The sequence below is a fragment of the Sinocyclocheilus grahami genome, unplaced genomic scaffold (genome assembly GCF_001515645.1).
Source record: "Sinocyclocheilus grahami isolate Dianchi unplaced genomic scaffold, SAMN03320097.WGS_v1.1 scaffold13.1, whole genome shotgun sequence".
Lineage (NCBI taxonomy): Eukaryota > Metazoa > Chordata > Actinopteri > Cypriniformes > Cyprinidae > Sinocyclocheilus > Sinocyclocheilus grahami.
In genome coordinates, this window is record NW_015505192.1 from 3,052,205 (window position 1) to 3,076,650 (window position 24,446).

Genomic DNA, 24,446 nt, shown 5'->3' on the forward strand with positions numbered 1-24,446 from the left:
TATATATATATATATATATATACACACACACACACACATACATACATGTTTGTTTTGTATTTGTGTATTTGTTTTGATGCTTTGCAATACTGTGTGCAGATTATCATCATGCCAATCAAAAGAGAGAGAGGAGGAGAGATAAGACAAGGACATAACGAAATGTACGGAACATTGTGATCTTGGCATAAATGTAAAATGAAGCTCTTCTTACGAGCTGATTGGCTCCAGGCATCATATTTTCATCAAAGACAATAAGAGGTAGAGTTGCCTCTAAAACAATTGCATTTGGAGCTCAGTTCAAAATTGTCAATCTGAACTTTTTCAAAATTGCAAAACATGATCCTGAATAAGAACTACTGGACAGTTTTAACCTAGACATCATTAAATACTTCAGGTGCAAATACTGTAGGCATTTTGTGAGTTTTAGATCTCATACCTCAGATGGTGGCGCTGTAACCACACCTGCTTCCACAAAGCCCGGTCTCAGCGTGGCAGGGAGCGTTTCAGGAAGAGGGTAACCATTTTTCCGGGCCACAATCAGATGGAAGGCAGTGCAGAACTCCGGGAAAGTGAGAGCACCGTCCTTGTCGACATCGCTCAGCTCCCTGAAGAAGATCAAACAAGATTGTTTGAATGCAAAGAGACGGTTCACTGCATGTTTAAGAGGAACTTAGGTTTTATGTTCACCATATATGAGACAGCTCTGGAATCGGAAGCTTCGACTTGGTAAAGAAGTTTTTTGCAACAGTTCCTGAAAGAAAAACCAAAGCAAACTTCAAACGTGTCCACATAAAGTCATAAATCGAACAGCATGAGATGATCTCAGATGTGTTTGTGGTGCAGATCTCTCTTACCCATGATGAGAGCGCTGAGGTCAGGCTGGAGACTCCGGAACTGGTTGGTATAGTATTCACGCTGCTCCTCTGTGATCCTCCAGGGGTCGTCGGAGTAATCGACCTCCAAGCGCTCCACCAGCCGCTCCACAGATGCAACCTGAATGAGAAAAACAACTGTCTGAGGAGACCTATAAAGCATGAAGATGAAAATATTTTTCAATTATGTATGCCTTTCACTGATGTCAAGGAAGCAGCAGGCTCTTGATGATCAGTCAATAAATGGAAAAAGAGCTTCTGAATGCTTTTTATATAAAAGGAACCGACTAGTTTTTAAAAGCTAACATAGCAGAATATAATGAGTTATAATTAAAGCTCAACATTTCTGAAATATCATCTATGAAACATGCCATCAATAATACTAATGTTAATGAAAATATCTTTATATTATTTCTTGAAGATTACTTTTTTTTTTTCAAAACACTTTTTCTCAGCATATCTTATTATTAAACTTAATACACAACTATAGGTAAGCCTTACGTAGGTTTATTCTACTGAACATTTTGTTTTAGATTTTCAAATAAACAAAAATGATCAAGAAATTCAAGATTTAAATATATATTAAAATATCTCTATATATGTTAAATGATCAAATCTCGAATTTCCTGTGAATCTCCCTTATTTTTTATTTTATATTAATATATACCTAGTAGTACCTACTGCACACTACTGTAGCTTGCAAACACAATATAATTCATATTTATTATCCAATATATTACTATTAACGTGTCAGTCATTTGATCTTCATCAAGCATTGTGAAATTATGAAATGCTTGACAAAGGTTACAAGCTACGGTAGCGTGTGGGATTTTTGAAAAACTTTTTCTCTTCGCTTTAAATTGTACTGATATCTTAAGCTCATGTCTGTAATCAATTTGGATGTGATTTATCTTATATTATTTGTAAGCACATCAAAACCAAATACGGGCCCCGGTGCATGTGCCCTGACTTGAAACTACTGATATTCTAGCAAGCAAATACACTTTTAAAAAGCAGTGTCATGACCTAAATCCTGATTTAGAGCCCTAATATGTTTCGTCATTTAAGACTGACACCCAGAGTTCTGTTCGATCATCCAATCAGATGCAAAAATTAGGAGGTGGGAGGAAATGCTCACGCGTGTGATGACAGGCTGCTCCGGCTGCAGCTTGACAGAATAATGACTGGGAGAGGAGTTTTCCTGAGGAACGCTGGGACGACCCGGCACTTTAGCGTCATGCACTGTGAACAACAACAAGAGAGAGTGAACATTTCAAGACGAAGACAGACAAAATGACTTTACAGTTGACAGCGTGTAGCATTTCCTTACTGTGATCACGGTTTTTGGCATCAAAACATTTCAGAGCACTGTAAACGCTATCAGCAGATGCATGTGAGATAAAAGACACACTTCAGACTCAACTAAAACCAAACAAGAGTGAAAGCACTGAAACGTAAAACACTGAACGAGCATCCATAATTCAGTATGAGGTCAGTGATGACCATGATCTTTGATATGACTGCAATCTGAAAGAATAAAAGAGGCCTGACTGGGTTTTGATCTCTTGAGTGTTCTTTACATCTGAAGGCCTTACTGAGCATCATTTATTTTATGTGTAGATTTTAAATGAAGTATTAATGTTCCCTGCTGACTAATGAAGAAAGCCGAGCTGCATTCAATAACGCTGACGTTTCTCTGTTCATGGCCGGAGTTAACAATGAGATAAAAGCTCTTTCCTAACGCTGAATATCACCACAGTTCATCCCTCAATCAACTTGCTATTCACAATCATTTGCTTTAGTTGAGATTATTAAATATTTGTATATTTGAACACATGACGGACGGACGGACGGACGGACGGACGGACAGATAGATAGATAGATAGATAGAATAACTTAAAATATTTGTTATATAATTTGTATATAGGTAAAATGTACAGTTAAAGGGATAGTTTACCCAAAAATTATAATTTGATGTTTATCTGCTTACCCCCAGGGCATCCAAGATGTAGGTGACTTTGTTTCTTCAGTAGAACACAAACAAAGATTTTTAACTCAAACCGTTGCAGTCTGTCAGTCTCATAATGGAAGTGAATGGGAATCACGGCTTTGAGAATAAAAAAACATACACAAACAAACCCAAATTAAACCCTGCGGCTCGTGACGATACATTTATGTGTAATGACACGAAACGATCGGTTTGTGCAAGAAACTGAACAGTATTTATATCGTTTTTTACCTCTGATTCACGCAATGTCCGAACTGTCCTGAGCGCGTTCTCAGCAGCAGGCGCCTGACGAGTCTTCTTCTTCTTCTTTTTTTTACAGCGGATCGCAGACTTATAAGTGCATTACCGCCACCCATCTCTCAAATGGACCCTTGACACTATCTACTATCTCCATTAGGAGTGTCAATGGTCCATTTGAGAGATAGGTGGCGGTAATGCACTTATAGGTCTGCGATCCACCGTAAAGCAAGGCGGCGGCGGCGCGTCATGCGCCGGCTGTTGAGAACGCGCTCAGGACAGTTCGGACATTGCGGTGAAAATCCGAGGTAAAAAACGATAGAAATACTGTTCAGTTTCTTGCACAGACCGATCGTTTCGTGTCATTACACATAAATGTATCGTCACAAGCCGCAGGGTTTAATTTGGGTTTGTTTGTGTATGTTTTTTTGATTCTCAAAGCCGTGATTCCCAGCCACTTACATTATATGACTGACAGACTGCAACGGTTTGAGTTAAAAATCTTCGTTTGTGTTCTACTGAAGAAACAAAGTCACCTACATCTTGGATGCCCTGGGGGTAAGCAGATAAACATCAAATTATCATCTTTGGGTGAACTATCCCTTTAATCTCTACTGAGTTTGTCCTCATGCACTACCTCCTACTGTAGTGGAGAGGGCGCTATTGTATATGTGAAAATACCATCCGCATAGCAGTCTGCATTATGTATTTGTACATGAATTTATAATCTTGCATCTATTGCAAATATTTAGCATTTTTACTTAATTTATACTAGATTTTAACAGCCAACCTTGTAATTTCTGGTGACGTGTACAAGAATCAGTGATTCTGCTTTCTGACAAGTGCACAATAAAGTAAGTTGAAGTGCATAATTGCATCACACATCAACATCTTTTGACATTTTAGGTGCAGTGTGCCAAGGGGGACAACCAGCAATAGATGAAGCACACTAGAGTACATTATTACATTAAACTTAGTTAAATATTTAGCCTTAAGGCATTTTCTCAGGAAAGTGTGTGTGTGTGTTTCATCAGAACTGCTGTCTGTTGAGTGTGCTGCTCGTGGATGAGCTGAAGGTCAACAGGTGTGTGATTAGACGAGCGTGATATCGATACGCCACAGGAGAGCAGCAATTAGCCAACTGCTTTCTGAGGGCAGACAGCAGCTCAAGGCTGAACGCACACTAAAACACACACACACACAAACAAACCCACACAGACACACACACAGCTGTCTGACAGAATCAGGGTACCGAGCGACGTCTACTCTTACAGTGTGTGAAACACATCGGCTGTGTGACATGTGCTTGTGTTATCTAATAACAGCATCACTGCATGTGTGAATGTGGAAATATCTACTTTCACATTCCCATAGGAATTGCTGGAAAAAACTCCTGGTCCTTGATGCATCATTTAAGAAGAGGTTTCATCCTGTGTTTTAATGATTTGAGTATTTACTGATGCAAATGATCATCTGTAAGTCCATATATTTATTCTCCATAAGGCAAAATGACCTAAAAAAAAACTCTGTGACCCCCTATCAATAAAGTCAATAAAGTATTGCATTTAAGGCTCTGGCACATTAAATCCTGTTTTAGAAGTATATTTTGTTTAGCAGTAATTACATTTCTATTAATTTTATTCCCAGCAGGCAAAACATTGCAAATAATAAAAAAGCACCATAATCATGTGGTTAGCATAGCAAATTAAAATGGCTTTAAAATTAGTTTTAAAAATGGAGGAGCATTTGATATCAAATGCTATGCATTCACCCAAACTTTACTATATTTTCCAAGCAAATCTTATATAGTGATTATCGTTCAAATGTTTGGGGTCAGTAAGTTTTTTTTTAATGTTTTTGAAAGAAGACTCTTCTGCTCACCAAGGTTGTATTTATTTGATTACAAATACAATAAAAAAATGTAAAATGTGAAATATTATTACAATTTAAAATAACTGTTTTCTATTTGAATAGATTTGAAAATATAATTTATTCCTGTGATGCACATCTGAATTATCAGCATCATTACCCCAGTCTTCAGTGTCACATTATCCGTCAGAAATCATTCTAATATGCTGATTTGTTGCTCAGGAAACATTTCTAATTATTATGTCGAAAACAGTTGTGCTGCTTCATATTTTTGTGGAAAACATAATTTTCATGTCATGTTCACTATCATTAATACTTTTAATTATTCAGAAAGGATGCATTAAACTGGAAAAAGTGATGCTTATATTTAAATATATATATATATATATATATATATATATATATATATATATATAAATTGATTTATTTATTTATCTACATTTTCAGGTTTAGGTTAATTTGTCAGGTCTTTCTGAATACAGAATGACTGACAAGAGACTCACCCAATAGTGTGTCTGTTCCATTTCTCTGTGCACCATATGGATAGCTGCGATAGGCTGATGGTGAACGGGGCGGGGAGATGCCAGGTGACTGTGGTGGAGACCACGCCTCCTGTCAGATACAAGTGTGAAACACATTCATTATAATCATCATTAATTAGAGGAAAAGTTTCAAGCTACTGCTGCATGTCATCTTTGATAAACCGACCAGCTTGTCCATGCTGGTGTCAGGGTGTCTGAGTACAGGTCTGTCTGCAGGGGGACGAGGGGCGGAGCCTGCAACCGAGCCCAGGATGTGAGACTGGCTCTCATTGGTCAAGGGTTGATTGGGGTAACGCATCTCAAGCTCGTTTGTTATCCCGACAAACACAGGAAGAGGAAGTTCTGTAGAGAAGGGTACATGTCAGTATGTTCTTTACAGCATACTACTCATACTATTTTCTGTGTACAGTGGATTAAACAGTCCCTTCAGGATTTCCCTATTTATTTTAATAATTTATCTATTTTCTTGCATTTATTTAGACTTTTTTTAGCTTGTTTAATTTGACGTCTTATTGAATTATGACACAAGTTTTAAACAAGATTTTTAAAATTAATTGTATTAATTGATTACAGCAGATTAAGTCATCCCACCAGGATTGTACTTCTTTTTTTTGTGATTCTTTACAGTCAAAGTGACTTTTTTTTTTTTAATTATAATTTTATGATTTTTATATTTACGATACCACATGTACCATATTATGTATGACACTAGATGTACAACAGTCATACACAACAGCCAAAAAAAATAAAAAAGCTTGTTTATTTTTCTATCTTATCAAATTCTCACACATACATTTTAAACAAGGTATTAATTAATAATGAATAATCATTAATAAAAAGTAAAAATGTAAAAAAAATATATATAATTATTCGCTAATTTTGACTGATAAATGACTGATTTTGTGGCTGTAAATGATATTACATATGACACTAGGTATACACTAGTCATATGACAGATCATATTATGTATGAGACTAGATGTTAGGGATGTAATGGTGCACCCCGAGCCGGTTGAAAATCGATAAAAATATGTGACGATTCAAGTCGGTTGAGATGTTAAACGAATCGCGATACATTTGGGGGTGGGGGTTTATATGACTGTATCTGTGAGGAGAACTGACTTCAGAAAAGTTTAGATGATACTTTCTTTTTATCTTGCCTCTTTTGTAATGCATGGCAGCGCTGCTTTGTTTACAGCGGTGACAAAGGAAACGCTCTAATCTATCTCTCATAATCTCATTTAAATCAAAAACTACTCACCCTGCATGTATGCAGCACCTTTGTTTGGATCGTGATTAAAATACAATGGTTGCCTCTAATTTTAAATGAAAAGAGCACAGGCAAAGCTTTAAGGTGGGCGTACACTGTGCGATTCTGAAGGTCGGAACGTCGTGAGCTCTGGCACATGTCACGATTGAGTTTATCCGATAATCGTACGGAGGCAGTCACACACGACACGAATTTACTACGATTTTACAAACTCTGACGTAAGCATTACGTTTCGCGCCATTCATAAAAATATGAATTCTGAGGACGAAATAGTTTTCTTTGTGGCAGGCGGCTTGCTGAGGATGAAATAGTTTTCTTTGTGGCAGGGGGGTTGTGACGTCCAAAAAAAAAAAAAAACGAAGACAAAGGAATGGCAAAGAGGATGGCTGAAAAGCAGAGAAAAGCATGGACTTTCTGTTCTTCATAAAGAACTCGAGGGAGTAGGCCATTTCTGAATTTCTGCTCGTTTTGCCGGAAATACAATAGGCATATTCATTCATAAAGCTGAACAGCAAATTTGGCACATTCGGAATAACAAATAAAAAAACAGAACTGTATAATTAAACTAAAATTATTATGGACTATATGGTTTTTGTCATCTTCTGATTGGTCAACTTCAGATGGATCGCCAGATCGTCTCGTTCAACCACATACGCCACGAATTTAAACCGACAGCATTCGATTTTTTTTACATGTTTGAAAATTATCGGGAGGACGGGAGGTGCTCGTAACGTCTCGGATCGGCCCGTAATTCTTCTCACACGGTACGAGCCGCGACCATCTGCGATTTTCTCCCGAGAGAAAAAAAAAATCGCCTGCGAGCTCGTACGACAGCAAAAATCGCACCGTGTACGCCCCGCCTTTAGTTTGTTTATATGAAGAGATTGCTTTTATTTGTATTTCTCATTTTTTTATTTGGGATTTGTTTTTTAAAATTCAATTTAGATTTGACATATTTAAATTTTACATTGATGAGAAAATTGTATCGTGAAATCAGTATCGTGAATCGTATCGCATTCGTATCGTGAGTTGAGTGAATCGTTACACCCCTACTAGATGTACAACAGTCATACATGAAATGAAAAAGGTAGAAATCGTATTTATTTTCTGTATGATAAAACTTTTTATTACAATTTTTAAACAAGTTATTTTTAGTTATGAAAAATAAAAAATATGTCCTGGTAATTCTTTTTGACATTATGCACATTCTGCATGTAATTTTCCTCATTTATGTATTTTTTTTATTATTATTATTATTATTTTTAATCAGACTAATTTGCGGGTTAAATAGTGAATTATGCAGGATTGCAAAAAAAATAAATTATTTTGCGTTGTTTTGTGATCACTGAATTGCGAAAAACTGGATTATGTTCAAACAGAACCCGAACACCCTGATTAGCTGGTTTAGCAAGAGCTAAACTTTGCACAGAAACAGGAGCAGGACTGAAAAGTGCTGATCTAGATAATCTTCTTCAAAAAGTAAACATAACCCAGCCAATCATCTCTCAAAGGAACCTTTGAGGTCATCTTTCCTGGTTACAAACTCAGTCTTTCTCTTCGTCTTCCCACAGTAAAAGTGCCAGGTAAAGTCATTTGTGGGTTAAACAGAAGCCGACGAAAGGTCATCTGTGCTCCTCTCTCCACTGTGAGGGTCTCGCAGGCCAGCGGGTTCCTGAGTAACAGTCTGTACCAGGATTAAAGACTAATCCAGGCTCCGATCGCCTCATTTCAGCCCGTCAGGGTGGCCTGGAGCTGTGCTGAGCTCTGAATCAGCCTAGTGCTCGACATCGCCGTGTTTAAGTAAATACATTTAGGAAATGTTTTGGCTCTATTAATATTTAGTTTTTAATATTTGAATATTTGAACTCAGGCCCAACAGTTACATACCAGCATTTTGGATAATATTATTGAAATTGGAAACTAGTGGTGCTTGCACAAGCAAAACTCAGTTATTAAGGTGTTCAACAGGAAACAATGGTGCTCACAGATAAAAATAATTTGCTTATTTAACAAATAAAATGCATAATTACTTAACATTCAAATAAACCGGTGATAATTTAGGTTGAAAAGTAAAAGTTTTTTTTATTAAAAATTAATAAAAGTAATTATATAAATAGTTATTTTATGAATAATAAGAATATTAATTTAAATTGTTTACCCTAACAATAATTAAATAAATAATTTAATTAAATGAAATACAATAAAGATAATATTAATAATACTAATATTAATAATTTAGCTAATAATGTTGTTTTATGTTTTATGCGATAATCTTTTATAAAAAATAATGTTTTATTTTATGGGCTTTATTTAGCAGAAATAATGAACAATCGGTTATGCATTTATAAATAAAATAAATATTATAGATTTAATTAAAAACATAATAATAATAACAATCATCACCATCATAAAATACTCTTAATGCATTGTTTTTATTTTAACTGACTTTTTTTTTGCAGAATTAATAACTAATAATACTAATAACTAATAATATGCATATGCAATTTATAAATAATTACTTTTATAAATAGTAAGACATAATATGAATTAACATAATAATTGATTAATAAAATTAGCAACAACAACAATAATATTAACATTAATACTACTACTAATAATAATAATAACAATAATGTATATTTTGCTTTTATTGCATCTCTGTTTTTGCAGAAATAATAAATAATAATTGGTTATGGATATTGCAAATGCAAATTTTTTTCATTCTAAAATTGGAGTTCAATTTTTTTTTTAAATAATTTTTAGTTACTGTATTGTTGATTGTTTTTTGTAAGACCCACTAATTTGTTATGGTGGATTCTAAAGTAAAATTAATTAATAAAAAATAAATAATGATGAAACAATTATGTCATAATCTTGAGTAATAAGGCTTTCACATTATGTATTGCTTATCAGGATTCATTCATAATTTGTCAGTAAAAGCACTGCTGTAACGCCACACAAGAAAAAGTGAACTTCTAATGTATAAATTCAGATTTAAAGGGCAAGACCATAAAAGGAGGCAGTCAGAAGCGTTTGAGGAAACTGTCCTGTGGTTTAGTTCACACAGGCTCAGTCTCAGCGAGTTTTAGCTCAGCGTGTGGCGCGCTCTCCGTGCAGCACGGCCTCTGTGCGTTATCCCTTTAGCGTAAATCCAAGCACGCTAGGCCAAATCCCTGATCCCCTTTGGTTCTCCCTCTGTTCACGAAAGGCTGAGGACTTACCACCTGCGATGCTCTCCAGACGTACCGGCAAACCCGCCTGCACCGCGGCCATCAGCTTCAGAGCCACGTAAAACTGTCCACAGCCGAAATAGCCAAGCCGCTTAGCACCACACACTTCTGTTACCTGTCATGAAGAGAGAAAGAGAGAGAGAGATTTATTAATGAATGGCCACATGGAGACTTTAAAATCACAGAATGTATAGTGAAGTCAATTAAGCTACAATATTTCAAAAGCGGTCATTAATGTAAAGTGGAAATCATGGCTTAATGGCTGAAATTGCTAACGTGGGAAAAAGAAAAGATAATAGCTAAATCCTCATTATTGGCTCTACATTGGAAAGAATAGCCGGCTGCAGATAAACCTCACTCCGAACAGGCTGAATTTCACTTTCATCTGTGCTTCTGTAATTGAAAACTCGTACTGTAATGACAGATAAGAAACCACACGTCCTGCAGGAAGTGTTGAACTACAAACACAGACCTTCAGATTAGCAATGTAACTCACTTTAGACAGATGCAGAAGCTAAAATGATCTACCCCTGCTGAAAACACATGCTGGTTTAAGATGCTCTTCCGGTTTGGCCTCCTGAAAAGTGCCCAATACTGCTCTAAAAGCATTTAACAGACCAACCACAACAAGCACAGACCAGCTAAACCACCTTAAGTTGGTTTAAGACGTCATCCATCCTAAAAAGACAACACTGAGAACCTAAATGAGAAATCTAAATACTTCAAAACAATATAAAATACCATTTATTTTTCCGTAATATGATATAAACTACCAATTAAAAGTTTGGGGTCAGTAATTTTTTTTTATTAATATTTTCATTCAGCAAGGGTGCATTAAATTGATCAACAGTGACAGTAAATTCCTTCATAACATTATACAAACATTTTTTTTATTTCAAATAAATGCTGTTCTTTTGAACTTTCTATCAAAGAATCCTGAAAAAAAGTATCACAGTTTCCACAAATATATCAAGCAGCACAACTGTTTTCAACATTAATAATAATCAGAAATGTTTCTTGAGCAGCAAATTAGCATATTAGAATGATTTCTGAAGGATCATGTGACACTGAAGACTGGAGTAATGATGCTGAAAATTCAGCTTTGCATCACAGGAATAAATTATATTTTGAAACATATTACAACAGAAAACAGCTACTTTAAATTGTTATAATATTTCACAATATTATTGTTTTTACTGTATTTTTTATCAAATAAATGCAGCTTTATTGCGCATAAGAGACTTTTTTCAAAATATCAAAAATCTTACAGACCAGAAGCTTTTAAACAGTAGTGTGTTTCTGAATGAAACAAGATATTAAAATGCAAAATGTAGGGCGGGACTTGATTTTATGCATTGATTGGATGTTGAAAAGTTGCAAAATAAAAGGGCTTGATGATGTCAGCAGAAACGGAAAGGCATTTCAAAGGTGGAGCAAGTTTGTACATTTTGATTTATGATTACAAACAATTTGGAAAACAACTGATTTAAAATAACACCACAAACATGCATTAAAAAAGTAAACAGCATGAATAATAATTCCTGTGAATTTCAATACTTAAATACAAACTCTGAACCCAAAGTCTAAATCATCGCTGTATCACTTTCCTATAGTACTTTAACACATAAACTACTAATTCCTCCTGGGAAAAAGCACACAGTAGCACTAGAGTCATTGTTATATCACTCCATGCTGCTGAAATCCATCCTTCCGCACAGACACAGGCTCTACGATTCATTGTAAACGTCTTCTCACACACAGGAAAAGATCGGTGCGCTTTAAATAGCAGCACATTGTGCGGTGTGCTGTTAAATATAACAAAAGAGAAAAACAGCCTGTTGTGCTGCTCAAGCCAAACTTGTTTCTGAATAACTATGAACTTCTTCAATTAAAAGTTTAACTTGAAGACTCTTCAGAAGCAGCACTACTGAGCACATACAGCTAATAGAAAAGAAAAGAAAAAACATTCAAATGTGTCAAAGCAAGTAAGGTCATGCTTGTTCTTGAAACTCTAATCTCACTTACGGCGTTCCCTCTTCCTTTCCAAACATTATCTGAAGAACTTCTCAAACCTTGACTCAGCGTTCCTGTTCCACCAGGTGTGATGGCATAATTGATCGCGTTCTCCTCCGATCCCTGCAGTGCTGATGGTTCATTACTCAACGCAGTGGTGAAGGTGAACTTCAGCCAAATATGACTCAAATAAAAAGCCTGCAGCAAAACTCTCATCGAATCAATTGCAGAGGTCCAGCAGATCAGGCTTTAGATGGACATCTGTCTCCAAAACACAGTTTTACTCATTTCTAAAGGAAGCTTGGATATTTTTACCTCCTTGCAACCACGAAGAGAGCATATTTCCACAGAAATGATGAAATAATATATGAACATAACATGTCAATAATATATTGACAATTTCACATCTAGTAATTATATATGGTCACCAACAATATTTCCAGAATGCCATGCTGTGTAATTAAAAATAACAATTGAATGTATGTAAATAATTGTTCAAATTATAGATTATTTTATCATTTTATATTATTTCCTGAAGTTCTTAAAAAATCATACATATATATATATATACACACACACACACACACACACACACAAAAAGTTCATTTATTTCAGTAATTCAACTCAAATTGTGAAACTCGTGTATTAAATAAATTCAATGCACACAGACTGAAGTAGTTTAAGTCTTTGGTTCTTTTAATTGTGATGATTTTGGCTCACATTTAACAAAAACCCACCAATTCACTATCTCAACAAATTAGAATATGGTGACATGCCAATCAGCTAATCAACTCAAAACACCTGCAAAGGTTTCCTGAGCCTTCAAAATGGTCTCTCAGTTTGGTTCACTAAGCTACACAATCATGGGGAAGTGTGCTGTTAAATATAACAAAAGAGAAAAACAGCCTGTTGTGCTGCTCAAGCCAAACTTGTTTCTGAATAACTATGAACTTCTTCAATTAAAAGTTTAACTTGAAGACTCTTCAGAAGCAGCACTACTGAGCACATACAGCTAATAGAAAAGAAAAGAAAACATTCAAATGTGTCAAAGCAAGTAAGGTCATGCTTGTTCTTGAAACTCTAATCTCACTTACGGCGTTCCCTCTTCCTTTCCAAACATTATCTGAAGAACTTCTCAAACCTTGACTCAGCGTTCCTGTTCCACCAGGTGTGATGGCATAATTGATCGCATTCTCCTCCGATCCCTGCAGTGCTGATGGTTCATTAGTCAACGCAGTGGTGAAGGTGAACTTCAGCCAAATATGACTCAAACAAAAAGCCTGCTGCAAAACTCTCATCGAATCAATTGCAGAGGTCCAGCAGATCAGGCTTTAGATGGACATCTGTCTCCAAAACACAGTTTTACTCATTTCTAAAGGAAGCTTGGATATTTTTACCTCCTTGCAACCACGAAGAGAGCATATTTCCACAGAAATTATGAAATAATATATGAACATAACATGTCAATAATATATTGACAATTTCACATCTAGTAATTATATATGGTCACCAACAATATTTCCAGAATGCCATGCTGTGTAATTAAAAATAACAATTGAATGTATGTAAATAATTGTTCAAATTATAGATTATTTTATCATTTTATATTATTTCCTGAAGTTCTTAAAAAATCATACATATATATATGTATGAGGGACGGCTTCCGGCGAAGAGAACGCTGGCGCATTGTGGCTGCCGCTTCTTCGTCCGGATTATGTTTGTTTGGTTGTTTGTTTTAAATTGTTTTAAATTCTATTATTTTACACATTGTTTTATATCATTGTGTCTGACACTGGAAATATTACAATAGGCCTACTGATATTATTGTAGGACCCCAATATATTTATGAATGAAATAATGCTTTGGTAATAAGCAAACCTTATCCCATTGTATATTGTATGTGGACAAGCTGCAAGGGATTCTGGGATATGTTTACGTCCTCGCTTTCTTAATGAACTAAAGGACTACATGAATTAGTTTTGAAAAGTAGTCTAAGGAATCTTCATTTTGTTGGAGAAAGCAGGAAGTGGATGTTAATTTTATCATTTGTGTAGAACAAGTGTTTTAATACTTTGTTCAAATACTCTGAAGAAGAGCAGCTCTGTGCTTCCAGCCACTGAAGTCAGCTGTTACTGTGACTGATGGAAATAACAATGGCTTTTGACAAGAGCCTCACACGCTCTAAGCATGACCCAACTACTCGTCTTGAGTTCGAGTGTGTGTGTGTGTGTGTGTGTGTGTGTGTGTGTGTGGTGGCTTAAACTCGGTTTAATCATCTGACCTTCAGCATTACTTAAGCCTGACCTGCATTCTCCTGATCCACACAGAGCACAGATAATCTTACTCCATACATATACATGTTGGGGGGAGGATAATAAAATCGGTTAGAAACCTCCCACCGAACCCTCCTCATGCTGGGATACAGGAAGTCAGCCGACTGCAGTTCCTCTCATGGACACAAAAGAGTGTTTCTGCTTTTTTTTAAAACATTTGTCCGGAACATCTCGCCTTCTGACAGGATGTGATCATATCCGAAAGGCAAGAGTAATATTTCTACAGAGTAATGTACAATGAAAAAAGATACAATTACAAATGTGAAATTAAGATACATTTCTGCAGGGTTTTGTCTTAGCGAAAGATTCAATCAGCATGCTGAAATCTATGGAAGCATGTTTCCACCATGGGATAAAATAATAATAATAATAATTTCATTCCAACTTTTTATTTTACAATTTTATTTTATTTGATTTATTTTGCAATTCTGAGTTTATATCTCGCAATTATGAGGTTAAATCTTGCAATTCTGACTCTTTTTTTCTCAGAATTCTGAGTTTATATCACAATTCAGACTCCTCTTCTCACAGTTGCAAATTATAAACTCAGAATTGCAAGAAAAAAAGTAAATTTTATAACTTTCCATTTCTTTCTGGAAAGAAAATTGCAAGAATTCCAAGAAAAAAAAAGTCAGAATTGTAAGATAAAAAGTCACAGTTTTACTGTTTTATTCTGTGACGGAAATGGGCTTCCATAAAAATCCACTAAAAACATATTTTAGACAAGAAAAATGTACCTGAGAAGAAATATTTGATGATATATATATAATGTTATCCATAATGATACTGAAGTGTTTTGTCTTCGGTCCATTGGCAGATGACTTTTTTTTTTATATATATAAACTAGAAAATAAACAAATGTCTAAATAATAAAAAAATAAAATACACAAATAATAAAAATTATAAGATAAAAAAAATGTATTAAAACTTAAAGCATGACTATGTAAATGCACAATGATGCTGATTTATAATCAGCTGATCATAATTCAATTGCAAATGTACCTTGAGTTTCTGTAGAAGCATTACATAATAATAATAATAATAATAATAATAATCATCATTATTATTAAATGTAATTAATAAATAAATTTATAAGTAATTACTTTTATAATATATTTGTATTATGTCATTGTAATTTATTATAACAATTATCAAAAAATCATCTGCTATTTCAATCATCTAGTCTATGAAAGCAATTCTACGCACATCTAACTAAATAAATTCAGTATAACCAGACTGAACAGACCTCATCTATAAATCAACCATTGATTAAATAAATCTGTGTGGACAGGAAGCAGCATTAAATCCATTCCTGTTCAACCGGATCAAACTCAGCTCATGTACCGTCTGTTTCCTCCATCTGGGGCTGGGAAGGGATTTCACAGGATCACAACACAAACGTGCAGATGCCAAAACAGTTTTTACACCCCTGGCAACGGACATCACTTCACATGACACGCCCCGTAAAATTATTATTTCTGCCGCAAAAAGGTGTTTATTATGTTAGCCTGTTAAATGAAGCTCCAGTGTGTAATTCCTGCAACAGCAGCCATGGTGTGTGAACCATTCAGAACTGAACTGAAAATCCCTTTTAAATCCCAAATCAATCCCTGAATTTGAATTGAATTCAAATTGAATTTTTTTTAATGAACTTGCAAATATAGAAGTTCACAAGAAATGGACTTGAATGGAACATTCAAAGATAAACAGATGTCCCAAGGGATTGGGACAGTGACTTCGGTTGCTGTATGTACAGCAGTTGTTGAACAGGTTGGTCCGGTCCGGAGACGGATGACTGCATTTGAGGAAGAAACTTTGTGTGCGTTTACGTTATGGGGATTCCAGATGCTGTGCTGAAATGAAGTACATCTCAGGAAGAAAGCACATCGCAACTGTTTGCAAGCCATTAAACAACATTACTACAATGACACCCACTGGCACAAAACGTTTCCTGGTGAGAAACAAATGCATTCTATAGCCCTAATAACTATTAGAAAAATACAGTCTTCTTTGTCAAGCAGTTAACATGCCAACACTCTCCTCCAAGAGACAGACTTAAAAGTCCTGCAAATCCCACAACAGACTTATTAAAATCTTAACTAAATCTGCACGACACCTGTGCTGTCAGTCATTTACATGAAGAGCTGTCATGCAGTGTGAACACAGTTTGAAGTTTAGAATTAGCAGAATACCTTAGCAACAATCATGAAATGCCCTAGCAACAAGTTTAACCACAAAGAGCACCTAGCAACTAGCTAAAAACTATTCAACAAACTTTAGCAACCACATAGCAATGCCCTGGCGACCACTCCAGCCACCTTAACAACCAAATAGCAACATGCTATAATAATTCAATAAACTATAACAAACACATAGCAATGCCTTGGCAACCACCCAGACGTCCCCCAAGCAGCTACATAGCAACATGCTAAAAAACACTCAGCACATGTTAACTAAGGCCCAATGATTTCTGCGAAAACACGGACAGAATCCCGGAATCCAGTTATGAAAATGGAATTTACTGTATAATGTGGAATGTCATGGAATTTGTCACATTTTGAATGAATGTATCAAAAGTAGGTCAGTCCACTTAAATTAAATGGTGTATGAGCACCATATAGAAGGAGTGATTGGACTAATTTCTTATATTCAGGCAAGACTTGCCACAGCACTTCCATAGTATTGCTGTTTTGTTGGTTTTGATGGTTTCTATTTTCCTCATTTGTAAGTCGCTTTGGATAAAAGCGTCTGCTAAATGATTAAATGTAAAATGTAAGTAGAAATCTATGCATAGATTTGCATGATATAACATTACTGTTGTTATTTTTACCTATTCTTCACTGCATAATATAAAATTGTGGTTAAATGTTTTTAGATCATTGTTTTAATATGACAAATTGTGTCTGTTTATTTACAGGGTGACCTAACTCTCACGACGAGCTGATGCAGTGGTCGCTTGAGGTTCAGGGAGGAAGACAGACTGATGGTTTTCATGCTGGATGCAGTTTTGGTTATATCAGTACTACCTAGTTCTGTCAGGTTAAAACCTCATCTTATTACCATTCTATACCAGTGGAGGTATGCATGATTTTTTGATTAATACTCTATGAGGACATGGACACATGAACTTCATCTCCAGAGCTGCTTTGAGAGTCACTCCATAAGCATTTGACCATTTCTTTTGAAAAAATAAATAAATATAAATGACCGTCATATCATATACGCACACAAACAAAACTCGTCACGGCAACCCGACAAAATAAATGTTCGGTTTAACTTGAAGAAATGGTGACCGAAATATATTACTATTTTACAGTAGAATGTATGTCTCAATGTAATAATAATAATAATAATAATAATAATATTAATATTATTAAATCTTTATTTATTAATGAATAATAAAAAAAATTATCAGAAAAAAAATAAAAATGGAAAAGACTGAGTTTGGTAAAAATAAAACACAATTAAAAATGTTTTTTATTAAACTTATTTCATAGGGCCCTTAAAATGTAATCTGTTAAACTTCTAATAAATTGTCATTTATTTGTATGTTTCATGATTTCAAGTAATAAGACATGGTTTTTGAGTACTACAATTTAATTTTAAATGCCCTGGAAACTAGGGATGCACCGAATGTTCGGCAACCGAAATTATTCGGCCGAAAATAGCAAAAAAAAAAAATTTCGGTGTTCGGTTCGAATAATAGGTACTGAAAAATGACTAACGCGATCAAATAGAGGCACGCACTAATGCAGCAAACATGTCGGCAGTATTTAAAACTATCAGAGAAAGATGCAGAAATCATTACAAGCACGAAGCACCGACAGCGAGAGACTGTTTAGTGCTGCATCACATGCCTCTGATGAGAAGAAGAGGTGGCTAATGCTGGTGGTTAGGTTACTGTACGATGATTGAAATGGCGAAATGGCCTCAAATGATTAGTAAATAAACTGCAGAATGTTATATTTTCTAATGCACACATGCATGTATTCTGACAGCGCTGCACGAGCTCGCGGCGCCAGGGTTCAAAGTCCAAAATCGGTGCTAAAACTGTGTTACTCGTCAGTTGCTCAGTAAAATTTTTTGCAAATTTTTTTTAAAGGCATGTGACAATGTGATTCGTGCGACAAACATCTTCTCAAATTCGTAATGAGAATCATTTATAAATCTGCTGTTGTCAACAAAAAGAAGCACTGAGATCTCCCTGCGGGTTTCTGCCAAAATAAAAGCTGAGAAAAAGCAACAACTCCATCAACATTCATAAATGATAGTATTGTAATTTTACTGTTGTTCTGTAAAATAAAATAAAAAAGTAAGACAATAATAATGATAATAATAAGTACCCTACAACAGCTCTATTAATACATTTATTATAACATTCACACATAGTGTTCAAATTGGGATCAGTAATATATGTTTTAAAATAATTATTTTCTGCTCAGCAAGGCTGTCTTTATTTGTACAGTAAAACATACATGCCTGATTCAAGTCTCAAAAATGGCCAAAAAATATTATTTTACTAACTTATTCATTTTAAGTTAAATTGTGCTTTGTTGGTATAACGTCTGCTAGAATGTTAAAAAATGTTCAGTGTTAAGTAAATATTTTTTAATTGTTGTTTTGTAATTGATTTATTATTTGAAAAGCAGGACAAAACAGTAAAAAGCTCATTTAATTTATGCAATAGTGAAAAAAAATGGCAAAATAGGCTTACATGGGAGAAAAATGCGAAAAACCGTGTTCGGTATTCGGTCTTCGGCCCAGTGTTTCATTTTGTTCGGCTTCGGCCAAGAATTTTCATTTCGGTGCATCCCTACTGGAAACCATAAAGAACACCCTAGCAACCACACAGCAATATCCTAAAAACATTCAGAAAATTTTAGCAACCATATAGCAATGCCCTATAGTAACAAAAAAGCAACGCTCACACAGAACAGCCCTGCATCATGTTGCCGAGTTTTCTATTCTTCAGAAAACGTAAATGTCTAGCTGTGGTTGAAGGAAAACTGTGTCACTCCATGTAATCAAAACATTGAAGGACTTTGATTGTTATTCATGAAAAGCAACACATCAACCACTTCCTTTGACAATGAGCCAGGGACTGTCATCTTCATACAGCTGAAGATCACTCAGAGCTCAGCACTCGCTCACAGCGGGATCTGAGCGGATGAGAGCAGTCCAGAGCATGCTGACAGACCTCCAGAGACACACAATGACTTGTCTATTCTCCTTTGGACACACGTCTCTCTCTCTCTCTCTCTCTCTCTCTCTCTCTGCTGTGTATCGCTTTAATTATCTCACCTTTAACTTGACTGACTTTAAATGAGGCCCTGAGGAGACACTGGAGATGATCGAGACGCAGAGAGCCTGTATAATGATCTTTTGTCAACCATGAGCCAGGGTGGTTATTGTTAACTAAAACTAAAATTAAAATCATAAAAACATTATTTTATATGTTCTTACATATGTGACTGCTTCTTCTTCACTGTGTTTTGATCCAGAGATTTTTTTTTTCTTTCAGAAGATGCGTAATAGCGCCTACAACCACATAAAAGTGAAAACACAGAGAAAGCCGGAAAATTCTGTCAATGGTGAGAAAGCATTGTCTCTTTCCCTGACAGGTGTGAAATAAAATAAAATATAAAAAAAACTTAAACATTTTCGCTTACTTTAACTTGAAGCAGTGTTATTTTAGTATCATTGAGATACTATTATAGTTTTGTTAATATTTTGAATAAGTGTTTATTTGCTGTTTTCAATTAAATTTGAGTTTATTTTATTTCAAGTAACGGAAATGTTTTTTTTATGGTTTTAATTTTAGTTTCAGTTTTAGCTACTATAATAACCCTGACATTAAGTACTAAAATAACTAAAACTGAATAAACTAAACTAAAAATAAATAATAAATTAAGAGAGCCTGTATAATGATCTTTTGTCAACCATGAGCCAGGGTGGTTATTGTTAACTAAAACTAAAATTAAAATCATAAAAACATTATTTTATATGTTCTTACATATGTGACTGCTTCTTCTTCACTGTGTTTTGATCCAGAGATTTTTTTTTCTTTCAGAAGATGCGTAAAAGCGCCTATAACCACATAAAAGTGAAAACACAGAGAAAGCCGGAAAATTCTGTCAATGGTGAGAAAGCATTGTCTCTTTCCCTGACAGGTGTGAAATAAAATAAAATATAAAAAAAACGTAAACATTTTCGCTTACTTTAACTTGAAGCAGTGTTATTTTAGTATCATTGAGATACTATTATAGTTTTGTTAATATTTTGAATAAGTGTTTATTTGCTGTTTTCAATTAAATTTGAGTTTATTTTATTTCAAGTAACGGAAATGTTTTTTTTATGGTTTTAATTTTAGTTTCAGTTTTAGCTACTATAATAACCCTGACATTAAGTACTAAAATAACTAAAACTGAATAAACTAAACTAAAAATAAATAATAAATTATATAGACATATTTAAAAATGACAAAAAAGACACACAACAAAACTACTAAAACTATTAAAGTGAAAAAAGAAAATATAAGAATAAAATCTCATTTAAAATATTAACAAAAACTATAATAGTATATAAACGATATTAAAACAACACTGCCATGAGCTGCCATGTACAATCATTCACAACCCAATTTATATTTTTCAGAAATATAAAGTCTAGGATGCCAGTATAATCTATTCAAGGTGTATAGCATATGAATGTCAAGCCATAATACAAACTACTTCCTCCTGTATTATCTAGTCTATATTGTTTTTATTGTGCTTTGATTGATATGTAAAAAACAGCCATTTTACAAAACAAATGGAGGAACATGAAACTGACCATGTGACCTATGTTTTTGTATGTTATTTGTTTTTCATGCTCAATTTCACTTTATGTATGATTTTTTTTTGGCATTTTACTGACCTGTGCTGTATACAGTAGGGTGCTTTAAAAACACTAAACCTGCTCTCTAAGATGTTGCGCTTCTAAATTCATCCCCTTTTAAAAGAAAATAGAAAAACAATTTCAGAGGTCAGGGGTTAAAGCAAAAAAAAATCCTGAGCCTGAACTTTTTTTCCGGGGGCGGGGCGGGGGGCAGCACATGCAAAGCATGCAAAGACTGTGGCAACTTTAACATTTGAAAAGATACTATGGCAAAGTTATTGCTTTCCTTATTCAAACTGATTTTTTTCATGAATATTTGGTTGACCTGAAGAATGAAAGCTATATCATACACTTGGAAAATTATGAGCTATATCATCGCTTATCGACACTAGGGGTGTGACAATGCTCACGAAATGAGACAAAATACAGATACTTGGTTCACTAGAAAGAGACAATATTTTAATACTATTTTTAAGAAATTTTCAATGACAAAATATTTGTCTTTTCGTGCCAGAGAACTTTAAGCCCTGAGAGGTGTTTTCATAATCTTTCATCAAACTGGTCTTCTTCAAAATAACATGCACTAATGCATCTTGCAAAATGAGACCAGTAATGAAAGAAACAATAAAGAAGGCCCCAAAAAGGCATAAAACTGATTTTGTGTTGCCTTTTAAAGGGGTCCTATTATGCTTTTTCACTTTTTTAATTTTAGTCAGTGTGTAGTGTGTATGTTTGGGCATAAAAAAGATCTTGATAGTTACAAATCTCAAAGTCCACTCCAAAGGGAGATATTTAGTTTTTTTAAAAATCCCTTTTCAAGAACTACAACGAACGGCTCGTTTGGACTACAGCGTTGGTTTCCGGGCTTTGTGATATCACAAAGCGGCTCATTAGAATATCATTAAAAATAATTACCGCCTACAGAAATTCTAATGGATGGGGGGTGGGGAGGGGAGAGGTTTTGGTTAGAACGCTTGGTTGAGTGAGTGCTTCAGACGAGACGACGAAGAAGAAGAAGTGCTGCTGCAGAGTTAGTGCATCAGAGAAAACCAAACGGCACCGCCGGTGTGCCTACACTCATAGAAAATAATGTATTTGAATTTTAAAGATGTGGCGCGACACGACGCTGCGCTTCTCGTCCGGTGCGCGACCACCTGAAATGATGGTTTTTTTTCACCTCCGTGCCCAAACGTCTTTGTTTGGGCTTCCGATCACTACTGATGCCTAAAATGTTCCTCAAAACACTAACATACAGAAGTGTTTTTAAACTGATTAACCACCGAAATATCTTCAGAACAAGCACATGACAATAACTGAGTTACGGCAAGATAAATCATAGTATTTCTCAAACAATATCAAGTCAAATTCTAAGCATCTATAAGCAAATAATATATTACCAAATGAGTGTATACTGACTACAGCATCTAGTATAAACACTACACATTTTGGGGGCATGGTACCACGGCAATAACAAGGTATATAAATATGATAATCATTCAATAATATGGTAAATATATATCCCATTACCATATATCATACCATCAAATGTACTAAGAATTACAAACAAGCTATCAAATTAGTATATACATCTATAGTACAAAGACTTACACTTTATTAATTTATTGAATTAAAATAATATATATTTTAACTGATTACATGTAATCTGGATTACGTAATCAGATTCCAAAAAATGCGTTTGATGAAACCTTGACGCAATACACACACACACACACACACGCACACGAACACAATGAACTCAGATGAAGATTTGCCGATTCTCGCTCAGTACCACATCCAAACGCAGAGAGGCGCCACAAATCCACACAAACTCTCACTGCACACACCAGGCTAAATATTTAGAAGTAAAATGTGCATTTTGATAAAATATTTGCATTGATATTTAATTTTTCTAATAAAAATGTAAATTAATAGATTCAAGATATATATATTTGACTTTAAATGTAACCTGTTCAAATTTACATAGTGTCTGTCAACGATTTAGATCTAAAAATTGCGTTACACTTAACCACTTAAAGTGGTTTAATATATATTTCAAATTATACTGATTTAATATTTACATTAGTTTTAAAGATTACGATTTATTTAGACTTTAAATGTATATTCAATATTAACATTTAAAGATGTTGCATTTGTATTTAAATTATTACATTTATTAATGACTACATGAAATATATTTACATTTTATATTGAAGATTTAAAAAACGTCAACGTTTGTATTTAAAATGTTACATTTATTATAAATATTTATATATATACATTTTATGTTCAAATTTGAAAGACTTAACATTTACGTATGTATTTAAAATGTTGCATATTAATATTTATATTTACATTTTGTTCAAGATTTAAAGACTTGGGATTTACATTTGCATTTAAAATGTTACATTTATATTTACTATTTATATTTACATTTGCATTTAATTCAGAAGTGCTTATTTCATATTAAAAGTATGAAAAATAATGACATTTTAAAACTGCATGAAAATGAGACTCTTGTTTACTTATGTTTTATTTGTGGTTTGAACTTGAAAGAGAGTGTGTAATTTCAAATGGTAAACTGTATAAATTTTTATGCATTTGATGTGAATTATTGGCTCACTCAATAATGAACAGATCCCAGATATGTAGAATACTAACTGTAAAGTCTATTAATAGTTTCCCTTTAAGTTTGAAAGAGAATGCATTAGATCTTCACTGCCATCTTGTGTCGGGCAAAAGAACTCAGAGTGTGTGTGTGTGTGTGTGAAAGGTTGCAGGTTTGAGCTCCACAAGAGCTGATTCATGAACTATGATCACTGTGACACATCATAGATCACACCACAAGAACCTGAGCACATGAACCTGCAATAACTGACCAATCAGCCACATTTTATTTCTAGTAACTCATATATTTCTCTCTACCTCAGGTCATGGTGGACTTGGCTCAAGTTAATGCATCCTGTGTACTTCATGTTGCAGTGAAAAAACCTTCAGGAAGATTGATCTCTCCCACTATAAATGATGAGTTGATGAAGGTACTGTAGTTCTCGGGTGCTTCATGTCTCATGTGAACAACAGTTCACTCAGGTAGCAAAGCGTGACATTTTATGACATTTATTTGTGACAGACACTTATCTAACAGCCTCATTCTTCACTGTAAAAAAAAATCCGTAAAATATACGGTAAAAAACCAGCAG

At 34.5% G+C, this 24,446-nt stretch overlaps 1 protein-coding gene across 3 annotated transcripts in view; it reads right to left on the bottom strand.

The window, feature by feature from the left end:
* Positions 1-24,446, bottom strand: part of LOC107599228 (ralBP1-associated Eps domain-containing protein 2-like) — a 55,964-nt gene that overhangs the window by 26,345 nt on the left and 5,173 nt on the right. For all 3 annotated transcript variants that reach the window (XM_016290775.1, XM_016290768.1, XM_016290761.1), the window contains exons 2-9: positions 10,019-10,142; positions 5,695-5,870; positions 5,490-5,598; positions 2,011-2,114; positions 855-993; positions 688-751; positions 437-605; positions 212-268 (exon numbers count right to left, since the gene is read on the bottom strand). In XM_016290775.1, the coding sequence (XP_016146261.1) occupies positions 212-268; positions 437-605; positions 688-751; positions 855-993; positions 2,011-2,114; positions 5,490-5,598; positions 5,695-5,870; positions 10,019-10,070 (870 nt within the window). In that variant the 5' untranslated portion in view covers positions 10,071-10,142. The remainder of the gene's footprint in view (positions 1-211; positions 269-436; positions 606-687; positions 752-854; positions 994-2,010; positions 2,115-5,489; positions 5,599-5,694; positions 5,871-10,018; positions 10,143-24,446) is intronic.